This window comes from Mirounga leonina, unplaced genomic scaffold, assembly GCF_011800145.1.
Source record: "Mirounga leonina isolate KUSES-001 unplaced genomic scaffold, KU_Mleo_1.0 Mir_239, whole genome shotgun sequence".
Lineage (NCBI taxonomy): Eukaryota > Metazoa > Chordata > Mammalia > Carnivora > Phocidae > Mirounga > Mirounga leonina.
In genome coordinates this window covers 245,984-260,849 of record NW_023270624.1, presented here as the reverse complement: position 1 = coordinate 260,849, position 14,866 = coordinate 245,984, and the positions used below count along the sequence as shown (strand labels likewise).

Here is a 14,866-nt window from a genome sequence, read left to right as displayed (position 1 = left end):
CCGGGGTGATGAAGCTGGAGTCCCAGCTCAGACCTCCCTGATCTCGGAGTCCACCGAGCTGGGCCTGTCCCCCTGGGTGTGGATGGGGGTGGTCGAAGGCACCTGCTGGGCCCGGGGAGACAGGCCCCTGTGTCACTGATATTCAGGGCCGGAGGCAGCATTTGGCTCTAGGAGGCGGGGACAGAGAGCCTTGTCACTTTACCATAAAGCAGACATCAGGACAGGTTTGTGGCTCCCAGGCTGGGCGCTTCCTGGCATGGGGAGAGGAGCCCGGCCGCCTGGTGCTTCCCGAGCGCCCTCTGCTGGTGGCCTTGGGGGACTGCACAACTGGCTGGGGGGGCAGGGAGGACCCGGAGCTCAGGCCTTTGCTGTCTGGGCCTTGGCGTGGCCTGCCCAGTGGCCTGGTGGGGCTGACGATCCCGTGGGAGGACGCCGGAATCCAATATTCACAGAGAGCTGGGACTTAGCTGAGAACCCATTCATTGTAACTCAAAGACTGGCATCAAATTTATTATTATCGTTTGTTAAATATTTTAGATCTTTTCAGAACACATGGTCTACAAGGCTGTGGTGGGTTTTCTTCCCAGTACATTTTAGCGGGTGCAGTCATGTGACGGGGGGGAGGGGACGTAAACAGGTGGTATGCATGTAGGGAGGGCCCTGGGGGGGGGGGCGCCCCTGCAACTGCATCATGGGCCTTGGTCCTCTGGGTGAGAACAGCCTCTGGACTTCCACCAGCTAAACCTGAGAACTATGTCTCCCGGTCAGGTGACATCAGAGGAGGAGGGCCACTGGGGACAGCGAGGAGTGCAGAGACACGTGTGTTCGACGTATCTTAAAGGCACACTACACAGGGGCGGTGGGGGGAGGGGCTGTTCTGCCGGGCAAGCCCCTGCTCGCTGAACGACCGCCTGTCCTGCAAGCGTCTCGTGGGGTGGGGGTGGGATGTCCATCTCCACGGTGCTAACTGGAGAAGGGTCCCTCTCCGGCTGGGGGTAGGGGTGGCTGGGCAGTGGGTGCTGGAATGGGGGGCCCTGGGCAGAACAGCTCCAGCCTGCAGGGGGCTCTTGCCCACTCTCCTGGGAGGCCAGAGGCTTGATCTGCCGGGGCGCCGACATCAGGCATCAGGCACAGACCGGGGGGGATGAACACAGGGGCCCCCTGGGGCCACCAGAACATCTGCTGACAGCCTCCTGGCACACGTGGTGGCTCCTCTGGGCCAGCACCAAAGACCTTCCTCAGTGGGTCCCGTGGTGTTTGCTTCTCAAAAGGCCATTCACAGCTTGGAAGCTGGCTTTGGGTGGCAGATCCCAGCCTCTGAGGGAAGAACCGGCCATTTCTCAAACTGGGCTGTTCTGGACCATTAGCTGCTTCTTCCAGTTTTGGGCCAGGCAGGTGGGGCCACAGTGGCCTGTCCTATGTCGGCACCTGCCTGGGGGTCAGAGGCGAGAATCATCTAGATTCAGAAAGACCTTCCCTGGGCTCCCCTCAGATTAACGTCTTGAAAAGTGAATTCTTCACAGCAGCTCCAAGAGTCTCTGAAGTTCTAATGAAAATGCATCTGTTGAATAGTTGTCAACACCCAGGGGTAGGTACACCGTGACGCCTGGCCCAGCAGAGACCACGGCCCCTGGGAGGGTGAGCTGTTTGGCCGGGCTCTGGAGAGGACACCCCATCCCCCCCAACTCCTTATCTGTCATTTGAGATGGAAATATGGTGCCCTCTCTCTGCCTTGGAGAGCCAAGAAAGCCATTCCCACAGGAATGAGTGGGGATAGTGGGGTGGGATCTGGGGACCGAAGCTCAAGTCTGGCTTCGCGTCCAACACTGTGACTCTCAGACCCTCAGAGTCCTCCTCAGAAAATGGGGATCATGCCCCCACCCACCATGGTGGGAGGAGGCAATCCAGACCGGCCCCGTGGGTATGGGGCTGCATGGAATCTGAATTTCAAGGGAAGAAGGCCCTGGGGGATCCTCAGGGTGGCCTGGGGGGGCAGGTGTGGTGATGGAGCCTGGGGAGCCCTGGAGCCTGGGTCTTGATCTTCCTAACTAGGGAGGAGGAAACATGTGCTGACCAAGCTGAGGGAGAGGAGTACCCAGCCCTCTGCTCGCCTCCAGGCACGGCCCACACCAGCTGTCAGACCCGGGGGCTCGGGGGCCTTGCCCGGGGCTGCTTCAGTAACTGTCATCTGTGAAGAAGGGTGCTCGGGCGGGCGGGGGGCAGTTGCCCTCATCCTGCGGCCCCACCAGCTCCCCGTACTCGCTATTGTAGAACACCTGCCCTCCCCGTGCCCCCCGGTCTGGCCGCCGCCGCCGCCCTTGAGTGTCAGGGTGCTCCCTGGTCACGTCCACGTTCCGGCCCGGTCCTTTACAGCTGCCGAGACAGGGAAGGTGATGGTCAGTAAGACAAGAAGAGAAGAGGCACAGGACCCCAGTCGGGGTCTGGTTGGAGTCACCAAAGACACGACTGGAGCTCCAAGCGAGCTCAGAGCCCTCGGAGACACAGACCTGACTTACACAGTGAACCGGACTGACGTGAGGGTTGGCAAACCCTGGAGCTTTCTCTGTCCCCAGCCTCGGCACGTGGGACGACGGAGAATGCCCACCTCGTGCCCCCAGACCTGTTTCTCTCCCAGACTCGCCCATCTCTGTAAACGCACCACTCCGTGGCTCAGGGCCCTGGGCATCATCCTTGCTCTTCCCTTTCCCCAAACCCCTCACATCCAGTCTATCCAGAAGTCTTGTCTGTGCTGACTCCAGAATGGGCCCGAGCCCCTCTCTGCATGCCCTGCCCCGGTCCAGAGTGAGCGCCCAACTCTGACGCTCTGCACTCTCCTGGCCCGTCCCTCTTCTCCCAACGCTGCTTCAGAGATCCTTTCTGCCAGAGAACGTCCTTCTCCCGACAGATCCCCCAGTGGCTCTTCATCATTCCCAGAATGAGCACCGAGCTTCTCACCCTGAGAGAGGTGCCAGCCCCCACCCCTGCCTCCTCCCCGACGGCCGTAGGATGCTCCTACTTAGCTCTCACTTTCTTTGAGATTTTAAAAAATTTTATTTATTTATTTATTTATTTATTTATTTATTTATTTATTTGAGAGAGAGAGCACCAGCGGGGAGAGAGGCAGAGGGAGGGAGAGGGAGAGAGAGAATCCTTAAGCAGACTCCCCACTGAGCGCGGAGCTGGGGCTCATGACCCTGAGATCACAACCTGAGCCGAAACCAAGAGTTGGACGCTTACCCAACTGCGCCCCCAGGTGCCCCCTTCTTTGAGATTTTTGAAGACCTTGCTTCATTTCTTCTGATTTTGTTTTTGCTGTGCATGGTGCTCAGCCTGGTGCCAACCTTTTTTTTTTTTTTTCTTTCCTTCATTAAATGACTCAGCCTTTTTGCCTGAATTCCAGAATGTTTACCTTGAAAATCTAACAGTTCAACTCAGATATGCAGCCAAGTCTACCGCTCTGGGGTAGTTTTCCCAGGCCCTCTTCTGCGATGTAGATTCAGTTCTTTTATTTGAGAGAGTCCCTTGACTTACAATTTTAAAATATTAGTTTTGTTCCATGGCCAGCATTGTCTCCCTCGGAGACTCCAATTTTATATATACTGGATCTTTTCTACTCAAATATTGCACTAGTGTACTTGCCAACTTCGTTTCTGGTCTTCTTTACCTTTTTATTTATTTTGGTTTTCTTTTCTTTTGTCTCTTCATGTCCACCTTCTGTGTCTTTCCCCGTAAGGGAGCATTGATTGTATCTATTGATCCTTGGGCCTCCCCCGACCCTGGTCTTGATTTTTGAGGGGATGTCTTTTATTTCAATTTCTTTCCTAAACGTAGTCAGCCACCATTTGATACCTTCGCACTGTTCATTTCCATTCTGAATGTTTGAATTTCCGACTCCTGGTGCAGCTCCTTGTTTAATTATGTATTTAATTCACGTCAGAGTAGTGTATCAGCTTTTCTCTGCTTCTTTTTTTTTTTTTTTGAGTGTTGACAGCTACTGAAAAGTTTTCATTCTATTTTTTTTATTCTTATAATAACTGTATGAATAGTGTATGGATATTTTTAAAATTTTTAAAAAAGATTTTATTTGTCAGAGAGAGCATGAGCGGGGTGGGAGGGGCAGAGGGAGAAGCCGGCTTCCCGCTGAGCGGGGAGCCCGATGCTGGGGCTCGATCCCAGGACCTAGGATCATGACCTGAGCCGAAGGCAGACGCTTAATGACTGAGCCACCCAAGCGTCCTATGCTTATTTTTTCTGTTCATGATGATTCGTGCTGGGATTTCCAGGACTAGAAATATCTGGTTCTCCTATGGAAGGGGCTTGGGACGTGGGTGGCTTTGGAGGCTTCCTCATTTAGCCGTGCTGCATTAGACCCACATCTTTGGCATCACCCTGAATTCCTTCAACTGCATCCTTCTTTGCAAAGGCTCCATTCGTGTTATGGTGTTGTACTGCCACCAGGAACCAACCAGTCACTTTGCTGGGAGTGCTGCCACGCAGCCATGCCGACCTACCACAAGCCGAGGGCTTCCAGATCTTCCTCTTGCCTACACACTTGGAGGAGACGCCACCCTGCAGGGTGTGGATGTGGGATCCTGTGCGGCCGCTGAAAGGGCCGGATGAATGACCTGAAAGTGAGGACACTGTGGGGTGGTTCAAAGGAGACGGGAAAGGACTGGGCAGAGAGACCCCCTCCTACTTCTCCCCCACAGAGCCATCCAAGGCACATTCTATCCTTGCACCTGTTTGGAGACTGTTCCACACGCCAAGCGAATGCAGGTGCACCTCTCAGTGGCTGGTCATGATGTGTTTCCAAGGGAACCTGTGTGGACAAGAGTACTTTCTATTGCTGCTATTGTGAGGTGCAGTTTCTGTAATAAACGGTTCCCTTGGGTGTGGATCTGTCTTCTGGATTCTTGCTTCTGGAGGACTCTTATCTTCTGCAACTTTCTTCTTCCTTCAGCACTAAGCGCTCGCATCCTGCTCACTGGCCATTCAGAAGCACTGCCTTCCCCAGACGGCTGCCCCTGGAGCCTCCTCCACCAGACCTCTGCCTCCTCCCTCATCTCCCTGGTTTGTCCCAAGGACCTCGAGATACTCTCTCTCCCGGGCGGGCCGCATCTTCCTTTCCTTCCGCGTGACTCAGGCACGGCTCTGCTGGTCCCAGCGCTGGGTTTCCTACTCACGCATAAACTTGGGTCTCTCTCTCCTGCTTATGGCACAGGTGTGGGCTCTGAGGGGCCTGCCTCCATGGGCTGTCTTTATGAAGACGTGTGGAGATTAGAACTTAAGTAGCAACCATCCCCCGGCTCACCCTCTTACTGAATTACCTTTTTTTTTTTTCTTGAGATATAAAATACTGTTGGGTAAAGAAACATTAGCCAGACACTATTTCAAATAATGCAATTAGCATTCATTTTCCAAAACTAGGTTACTAACAGAGATCACCCGATGGGTGATCAAGGAGGCCAAGATGCACGGTACAGCTGGGTATGTGCCCCACAAACCACCAGCACCCACAGCAAACACACTTTTTGTAGGCTGCTGGAAAAATAACCGCTAGTTGGTTCAGCTGCAGAGATCATAAACACACCTAAGAATCACATCAACTATCCTAACGTGATACAAATAAATACTTATGGTCTCGGGTAAAAAAAACTCAGTGACAACATCACACATTGATTAAAAAACAGCACAGGCAGAGGCCAGGATTCGTTCCGGAAAACTGTGTCGGACGACCCCAAAAAGGGGCTCCCGACAAAGACACAGATCAAGAGTCCCATGCTTTACCGACTGAGCCAGCCATGCGCCCCATAGGTTCTGTCATTTAAACAGCTATGTGCAAGTTGACTACTAGAGTAAGTAGGTAGACGTTTAATTATTTCATCTATACCCTTAAAAGATTAAACATTCAGGGCTTTTTTTGGGGGGGTGGCTATCTTCTTGGACAAAGGGAGGTCACCCTCTGTACAGGTATGTGAGGATTTCTCTGTGACTGCATTCGTATCAAAAAAGGACACCAGCCAGCTCCAGGTCACATGATCTGTCTGGCTCCTGAGGCCTCAGAGCTCAAAGGGGAGCTTAAATGGGAGGTTGGGGGAGGGTGGGTCGGCTGGGGATGGTGGTGGCACCCCCTGGCTGTGGGAGGGGTGCGTAGGCACAGTGGGCATGCGAGATCATACTTGGTTCACAAAGAGGTGGCCTCTGAGCACCTGTAACATGGAAGGGAAGTGTGGGGACCAGCACCAGGTGTGCTGGGCCAGGATGCTGATGGGGGAGGGGGCTTCCCAGGTGGCCAAAGGTCTTGAGTCCCAGAGCAGCTTGCTTTAAACACCCAAAAAGGTAATAAGAAGCCACAAGAGGTTTCAGGTGAGTCAGTGATGGGCACACACAGGCCCAGCTTCCCCGTCCCGGCCCCTCGCAGGGAAAGAGGCTCTGGAAGCCTTACCTGAGCCCACTTTCTTGTCTGTACCTGCCCTCCAGCTGCTCAAACTCCTCGGAGGCCAGCACCATCCCACTGTCCGTCTGGTTATCCTGTGCGGAGAGAACAAGCCCGTCTGCAGGCAGCACCCCCTGCACCCCCCAGCCAGGATGGCGTGGCATGGACCTTCTCTGCAGGCCTGAGACCCGCCCTGTGGAAACTGAGCAGAAAGCACGTGTCCGTTCCTCGCTGAAGCATGCAGGTGAGGGTCACACACCCCTGCCAGGGAGGGAGAAACTGAGGCTCAGGGTGCAGGCAGAGCAGGAACACAGAGAGAAACAGGGAGCCTCTTGAAAGAATCTGGCAGCTCATGGGGTAACAAAATGGTCCTCACGCAGACACATCCCACATTTAGCAGGGCTCTGTTGCCCTTCGATGGTGCATGACTTGGCATGGTTTTCGTTTTGCATGACATGGAGGGGAACAGCACTCTTGTCACAGCTGGGGTCCCCCCAGCATCTCCATCTGCCCTGGGGGACAGGAGCCGGGGGCCAGCAATCGCTGAGCAGGCCTGTCTGCAGGGAGGCCGGGGCGGGAAGGTTCCAGGCGGAGGATGAGTCTGTGCTTTTGCAAAATGGACCCACGGGCTCCAGCCTCCCAGTGCCCTGAGAGGTCTACTCTGCTTGAGTAGATCTGAGAACACCGCTGTGTCGTGTACCCCGTACCCCGGGCTCCTCCTCGAGGGACACCGTCCCCTTCTCTTTGGCCACATGGCTTGGTGGCCACCAAAGGGAAGCCCTGACTCAGGCTAATCCAAAGATAATCACCTGGAAGGAGAAGCTGTCTTTCCATTGGGTTTCTCTGCTGTGTGGAGGGGAGACCGGTGTGTGTGAGGAGGGCACGGGGGAAAGCAGCTGAGAGATGGTGGCATCACAGGGCCACACAGACCCCAACATGCCCGACGTGCAATCTGGACTTGACATTTCCTTTTTTTTTTTTTTTTTAAAGATTTTATTTATTTATTTGAGAGAGAGAATGAGACAGAGAGAGAGCACGAGATGGGGGAGGGTCAGAGGGAGAAGCAGGCTCCCCGCTGAGCAGGGAGCCCGATGCGGGACTCGATCCCGGGACTCCAGGATTATGACCTGAGCTGAAGGCAGTTGCTCAACCAACTGAGCCACCCAGGCGCCCCAACGATGGACTTGACATTTCAATGTGGTGCCCCTTCCTGAGCTGGTTTCCCCTGCTGGCCTTCGGAGGTCCTGATACCTCCTCCCAGCAGAGAAAACCTGACCTGGGGTGCACAGGCCCAGCTCCCCACTTACCACAGAGGCCTTATAGGTCGTCGGGGTCATGGGAAATTCTTCGAACGTCTTCATCCTGGAAGAGCCCTGGGTCTGAGTCCCTCTGGCCAGGCACCCCGGAAAGGACACACAGTTGTAGTATCTGTGGGGAGAAAACAGAGTGCTGAAGAAAGCTCTCTCCACCTCTCTTTCTGCCCCCTCTCCTCCCAGAAGGACCCCAGGCCTGGGCTGTGAGTATGGGACCTGGGTCTGAGTGCTGGTCTGAGTTCCTCCCGGGGGAGGGGGCGCTGTCGCTATCCACTGCTTGGCCCCCCTGTGCCAGGATGTCTCCTCGCCTGTGCAAGAGGAGAGCGCCTCCAGGGAAGGGTGTGGGAGGTGAGTGGAGCACACCCAGCCTGGGTGTGGCATGGGGCTGGTGAGATGGGGGGGCCTTCACCCCAGAAGGGGGCCCTCTGTGCAAGCCGCCACCTGGCCTGTGTGCGCGGGGCCGTGTGTGTGCATGTTTGCGTGTGCGCTGGGGTGGCTGGTGGAAGGAGCCTAGTGGGCACCCTGTCCCCCAGCCCAGCCCTCCCCTCCGCTGGGGCACATGGGGTGGCAGTTCTTGGAGTCCTTCTCTCGGCAACCCCATTGGGAATGTGAACGGTCTTCCCGGAGTGTAAATAGCTGTTGGCAAGAGACCTCGGGTCTAGAACTCTGGGAACTTAAGCTATGTTCTAAATCCTGAATACGGGTGAGTGGCTGGCCCGCCCTGCTCCCGGGACCCCAAATTTCAAATTTGGGGAAGGGGCTTTTGGGGGCCGTGAGTGCCCGAAGCAGAGGAGGCTGCAGGGCAGAGGGAAGGTCTGAGGGGGCACGGAGGAAAGTGAAGTCACAGGCTACATGGTCTTGGAGGGGCCCCAAGGCTCGCCAGGCCCTCCAGGGAGCCCCAGACCGAGTACTGTCATTTAAAAAACCACTGTGCTCTTTCAGTTGGTGTACAAAGGTCTCTCAAGTCCTTGTAGTTTGCTGGTCCTTGATGACTGGCGGGAATAAAATAGACCGCGTCCAAGCTGCTCTCTCCCTGCCCCGGGGGATCCCGGCCCCCGGGCAAGGGCGGCTGACCTGGCGGCCAGGCTGTGCCGGTGAAGGCTCGGTGGGCTGTCCTCGGTGTCGGCCTCGGCCACGTGCAGGGCCGTGGTGGATGCTTGCAAGAAGCTGCCCTCCTCCAAGCTCTGAGAGCCGCAGGGGGCCATGCAGTCCTCCTCCTCCTGGCAGGAACGGCAGAGGCCGCGGCGGTCAGAGACCACCATGCCCCCGCGGCCCCCACCTCCGGCCCCCACCTCCGCGCTCAGGACAGCGGGGCTCCTGACTGGGGAAGTTCTGCGCTCCAAGGTGCTCTGGGGATTAAATGAGCCTGCCTGGCAAATTCTCCCAACAGGTACCCCACTTACAATGAGGGAGGTGCGGCAGGGGCAATCCCAATCCAGGGCCCCCTCTTTTGGGGGCAGACTTGGACTCCCAAGTGCTGCAGGCAGCTCCTGCTCACTCCTCCAGATCCCAGAGCACCAGGGCAGACCTGAGCTGGCTGTGCTCCCTGCACGGCCCCCTCCCCGGGCACCCCCCAGGGAGGGAGACGGAAGTCAGGGGTGGGTGCGGGGGGCGGGGCTGTAGGAAGCAGAAGCGCAAAGAGGAAGGTGGAGGGAGGGACACACCATCCTTCAGCTGGAGACAGGGGCTCCTTGCAGACCCCCCGAAGACCAGCCTGGGGCTCCTCCTGGCCAAAGACGGGCCCTGGTCAGCTGCTTAAGGGCCCTGGGGCTGGGGGCCAGAGGTTGCTGCAGCCCGACCGGGAGGACAGAGGTACACTTACCTGTCGGCCCCCACCCTGCAGCAGGTCCCCCAGGATCTCCACCAGCTCTGAGAATGCAGGCCTCTCTTTGGGGTCTCCTGACCAGCAGCTCAGCATGACGCTGCGTCTGTGGGTAAAGCTGGCTGCTGGCCTGTGGTCTGAGCACGCCTGCACCCTGCACCAGCAGACCCCAGCTCCCCTGCCTAATCCCGGTCCCTCACAACCCCCCACCAGCCCACCCAGTCTCTTCTGCCTGGGGGTGGGGGGAGGAGAGCTGTCAATGGACCAGTGAAGGGGTCAGGAGTGGAGTAAGAGACTTCATCTGCAGGTCTCTACCCCAACCCCGTGCCTGCAGCCCCTCCCCATTCCTGCCCCCTGCCTGCATACAAGACCCCCCATCCATGGCAACCTCCCTCCCCCTCCGACCCCCCACCACCAGCAGAGCCAGCAGGGAAACTCACATGGCAGTGGTGGCCAGCTCTGGGGCTCGCATCCGTGTGCCCTCTTTCAGCCTCTGGCAGAACTCCTCATTGATCTGTACTCCTGGGTAGGGGGAGGCCCCTGATGGCAGAACAGGATGAGGTAGGGGTGAGTGGGGAGCAGACACCTGCTGCCCAGCCCAGCCCCCCAAACTGCCTCTCTCCTGGCCCCCTATGGCAGGGGGCTGGTCCTGCTGCTCCCAGGCCAGGGTTGGGGCCGGGGGCGGGGGTGGCCAAGGCACTTTGTCTCCCAATGATAGTTCTTCATTTGGTTAAAAGAGGATGATAGATGAAAACATGGGGGATCACCAGGGTCGGGGAGCCACACTGAGCCAATCAAGCCAGGCCTGTCACAATCACCCTTCTTCAGAGACACCCTCCCTGGCCATTCAGTTGAACCCCTTCCTACATCCCGTGGCTTTGCCTGCCAACACACCCGGGACCTAACTTGTCCTAGCCCTGCAGCACCTGGCCACAGGAGAAACAGCCCCAAAGAGCCTCTCGGTCCCCCTGGGCCCCCGAGGGCAAGCCGCACGCAGCAGGGCGATCCTCGTAAGACAAGTCACGCTGCTCTCTCGCTTGCTCCAAGCCCTGAGTGGCTCCCCTGGGACTCAGAGTCCGGGTCCTCCCCCTGGCCGGCTTGCAGGGGCTGCATGGACCTCCCCTCCCCCCTTGGCTGCACCTCCCGACTCCCCCTGCCCACGCCTGGCCCACCGCCAATGGGCGGGGACCAGGAGCCTGGCTGCCCCCTCACCCTGGCCTGCTGTCTTCCCCAGTGAGCCCCTTCATTAGCTGGGCCCTCCCCTCCAGCTCACACACAGCCCTGCCCTCCCTGCGCTCTCCAGGCCCTTGTGTTTGCAGTGACGGCATTCATCCTGGTGGATCTTTGGTGCTTTGCTTCTCCGTTGGCTCACTGCCCGGCTCCGGCCTAGCGTGGGGGCTTCACCCTGGTCCCAGTGGGGCCCAGGGGCCCACGTGGAGCTCTCATAAGTAGGTACACCTGTGTGTGAGCATCCAGTCTCCTCCAGGACGCTCCCCAGCCCTTGAAGGCAGGAACGGCCTCCCCAGTGACAGGTTGAGGAGGGGGCTCATCCAGGGAGGTGAAGATCTGGGGGACCCATGAGGCCTCTCCTCTTGGGACCTATGCTGATCCCAGGGACTGCCCGGGAAACACAGGCCGTGCCCTGTCACCCGTCAGAGGCCAGAGCACACCACCCTGCAGAGGTGGCGCCAGGGGGGCCCATGGTGGAGGCAGAGGGGAGAGGTGGAGGGCTCTTGGACCACTTGCTGCAGGTGCAACAGCTCTGGGCCATCTGGCCCCCTGCTTCAGAAGGGCAGGTTGCCGTGACCAGCAGCCTAGGATCCTGCCTCTCCCCTCCCCCACAGCCTGCCCTGCACTTACCCAGGGAGAAGATCTCCCAGAGCAGCACCCCAAAGGACCATACGTCACTCTGCGTGGTGTACACCTTGTCAAAGATGCTCTCAGGGGCCATCCACTTCAGGGGCAGCCGGGCCTGGGGGAGGCAGAAGGAAGCACGTCTCCATGGAGGGAGGGAAGAGAGGGAGAAGGCCAAACACGTGGGCAGCCCCTTCTCTCACCCCCAGCCTGCCCAGAACTCTGGAGCCACACCCTAAGAAAGGCCTTGGGCCGTATCTGCCCCTTGTGCGTTCACAAGACTCTCACAGTTGGCCCCCACCCTGCAGGTGCCTGGTGTCTTCCTTGAAGGCTTCTGCCCTGCTGCTCTCCTGGGTTGTCTGGGCCCCTTTCTTCCCCTGTGTGCTCTTGGGGGGCACTTGGAAGCCCTCCTCCCCCAGACCCCAGGCCTAGCCTCTGGAGGAATCGGGACCCTGCACCCCCTCACCATCCCCACCTCAGCTTGGTCCCCACACTGGAAGCCGGGCATCACTTCTGACCGCTTGTCCTGGGGCTCATGATGTGCCTTCCCCATCATCTGTCTCTCTACCTCCTGGGGCCTCTACCTGGGAGCCCTGAGGGCATCTGGCCCCTCCTGACTGGCCGCCGCCTCCGGCCCAGCACACCCCCTCCTTCTTCCTCACAGCCTGCAGAGGGGGCTTCTGGAAGGTGCACCTGACTCTCCCATCCACCCGCCTCCACTCAGCCATGAGTTAGAGTGAAGGGCAAAGGCCTTCCTCAAGGTGGCTAGGCTGACAGGGTGGCCCACCACATCCTAGACCCATCCTGCCCATTGTCTCCCTCTCCAAGCCTCTTCCTTCCTCCTCCGGGGCACAAACCCCCAATTGGCTTTGAGTGTTCATTCAAGTGCCAGCCTGGCCACCTCTGAGCACCACCGATGAGATGCACACTGCCCCCAGCACCCACGTGCCCTTCTGTGACTGCACCATGCAGGGTCCACCTCTGATGCCCAGCCCCTGCAGGGCAGGCATGTGGGGTCAGTCAGCGTCTGCCCCATGGACAAAGGCAGGGGGCCAACACAAGCTCCAGATGAAGCACCAGGGTCCCTGCCCGTCGGCTCCTGTCTTTACTCCCTGGTGGGGCCACTAAGGTCCCTGTAAGTGTGGGCTCTGCAACCTTCCATGGAGATGGCTCTTGGATGGGAGATCCGTGCCCCCATCCCGCCCTCCCTCCGTGGCCTGCACTCACACTGCCCTTGCGCACGTAGTCAGGGTCTTTGTAGATGTCGCGGGCCAGGCCGAAGTCACAGATCTTCACCACATCGCTTTCTGACAGCAAGATGTTCCGAGCGGCCAGGTCTCTGTGGATGCACTAGAAGGACGGGGAGGGGCGAGGGGGTGGTCAGCACCGGTCCCCAGGGCCCACCCATGCCTGAGCCTTGCTCTTTCATGGGGCGATTTCTATGCTCCCCCAGGACTCTCCATGGAGAGGGCTCATGGAACTATGGGGACAGAGGAGGCTGTGGGGTGGGACAGATTCCACATTCCCCTGTCACTGACTAGCTACAGATCTCAGGAAATCACTTCCACACCCTGGTCTCAGTTTTCTCCTCTGCAAAGTGGGAGAAACGCGCACTGACCACGGCATTGCTGTGTGGCGAGCTAGGACAGGGCCTGCCTTGGTATGCTGGTGGTCTGCACCCTCCTCCCCTCTGAGGGGCCTGCTGGGGCAGTCACCTTGCGGGAGGCCAGGAACTCCATCCCTCGGGCCACCTGGAAGCTGTAGCAGACAAGGTCCTCCATGGTCAGCGGGCTCAGCCACAGGTCCTGGGCTGCACAAAGGAGCAAGACAGGCTCAGCGGAGGGCGAGGGGGCCTCTTCCATGGCTCCCATCTTCTACCCTTCCCCAAAGGGACCATGTGTTCACCTCCTCCTGGTTGGGCCCCTGAGGCCCCTGGTGCTAGCTAACAAGCATGTGGGCCCCCTCGCCTGCCCCTCAGCACCCACTCTCCCTGCAACACCCACTAACCACTCCCAGAACCGGGAATCTTGTTGCGTCCTTAGACCTTTGCACCTGCTACTCCCACCCTTGTCTGGAAGGCAAAGGCCTAGATGGCCAGTGATGCCCAATCAAATGTCAACCGTCTCTGTGGAAACTGTCCCTATGGTGTCCTCCCTCCCAAAGGAAGAGCCCATTACACAGTCTCCTAGGTAAGCCCCTCCAGGAGGGCCTGAGGCCAGCTTCTCCCACAGTCCCCTGATCATGAGGCATCCTCCTGCCAGCCAAACCTCTTCCGGCAAGGGGAAGCCAGGCTCTTACCTTCTTGGACTGGAGGGGCCCGCCCTGCGCCGCCCTTGCCCATCAAGAGGCGGGAGAGGAGAACCCTCTCGCTGCCTCCTGGCCTCCTGCGGTCAGCTTTGGCCCCTTCCACCATGGCGCGAAAGCGCCTTCGCTGCTCAGGGGACTTCTCCTGCGAAGGCATAGAGGGGGTCTGAGGGGGGCTCGGCCACCCACAGCAGACATTCCACTCCCCCTCCCCCTCCCCCCAGCCCACCTTGGCGTCCTGCGGGCTCCCAGCAGAGCTTGGGCCACTGGCAGGGCTCCCACTTACCGCATAGGGGCTGAAGGCCTCCCGCTTGGCACGCAAGAAGTTGGAGAGATTGCCATACTTGCAGAACTCCACGATCACCATGAGGGGGCCTAGGGCAGGGCAGGAGCCAGGCGCTTGGTGACGGAGGGCAGGCCCGAGCGCAGGCACCTCAACAACCCCTCCCCCCCCGCCCTCCAGCACCGCCCCGGCCCGGCCCCTCCCATACAGGCCCAAGAGGCCCCACCCACTAGGGAGCCAGGGGCCGCGAGCTCCGTACCATTGGGCTTGGTGCACGCCCCCAGCAGGTTGACTACGTTGAGGTGGTTACCGATGTGGATTAGGATCTTGAGCTCAGACATCAAGGCGCGGTGCTCGCTAGCTGTGGCGCCCTCTGGAGGGGACATGGGGGCTTCGCGTGGTGCTGGGCCCGCCGCCCCCCAACCCCTGCGCGTCCCTCTTCCCGGCCACTGGCTTAGCTAAGGCGCAGCTAGAGCTCCTGCCCGTGGGGGCGTAGGGTCCCCAGCTCGTCCCGCTCGCCCCTTGGAGGCTGATGTTTCCGGTGGGACTGGGAAGAATTCCTCAGATCCGAGCCCAGGGCCTCCATGAAGAACCCTGGGGGAGACTCTGGCTCTGAACGTCAGTTTCCCCTCCCGAACCACAGACCCACCAGCCCACCCAGAGTCGCTGCCCCCGCCAGTCCCACCGCCGCCGCCTCCACCCGCTGACCGCACACCTTTCAGCATTTTCACAGCCACAGTGTCGCAGCTGCTGCCCTTGTGGATTCCAAAAGCCGAGGCTTCCACCACCTTCCCGAAGGCCCCATGGCCAAGGACTCTCCCTGTGGGGGGCAGGGAGCCGGGTCCAGGTGAGCT

General features: G+C 58.9%; 1 protein-coding gene across 5 annotated transcripts in view; it reads right to left on the bottom strand.

The window, feature by feature from the left end:
* Positions 1-514: 514 nt before the first annotated feature.
* FLT4 (fms related receptor tyrosine kinase 4) overlaps positions 515-14,866 on the bottom strand; it is a 41,271-nt gene continuing 26,919 nt past the window's right edge. For 2 of the 5 annotated variants that reach the window (XM_035029363.1, XM_035029364.1), the window contains exons 18-30: positions 14,728-14,832; positions 14,272-14,385; positions 14,016-14,104; positions 13,724-13,874; positions 13,141-13,235; positions 12,653-12,775; positions 11,432-11,543; positions 10,012-10,111; positions 9,572-9,677; positions 8,824-8,969; positions 7,744-7,864; positions 6,446-6,531; positions 515-2,373 (exon numbers count right to left, since the gene is read on the bottom strand). In XM_035029363.1, coding sequence (XP_034885254.1) covers positions 2,175-2,373; positions 6,446-6,531; positions 7,744-7,864; positions 8,824-8,969; positions 9,572-9,677; positions 10,012-10,111; positions 11,432-11,543; positions 12,653-12,775; positions 13,141-13,235; positions 13,724-13,874; positions 14,016-14,104; positions 14,272-14,385; positions 14,728-14,832 — 1,547 coding nt within the window. In that variant the 3' untranslated portion in view covers positions 515-2,174. Of the gene's footprint in view, positions 2,374-4,176; positions 5,257-5,428; positions 6,210-6,445; positions 6,532-7,743; positions 7,865-8,823; positions 8,970-9,571; positions 9,678-10,011; positions 10,112-11,431; positions 11,544-12,652; positions 12,776-13,140; positions 13,236-13,723; positions 13,875-14,015; positions 14,105-14,271; positions 14,386-14,727; positions 14,833-14,866 lie in introns of those variants that run through there. The other 3 variants (XR_004683597.1, XM_035029365.1, XM_035029366.1) reach the window with 3 other exon arrangements.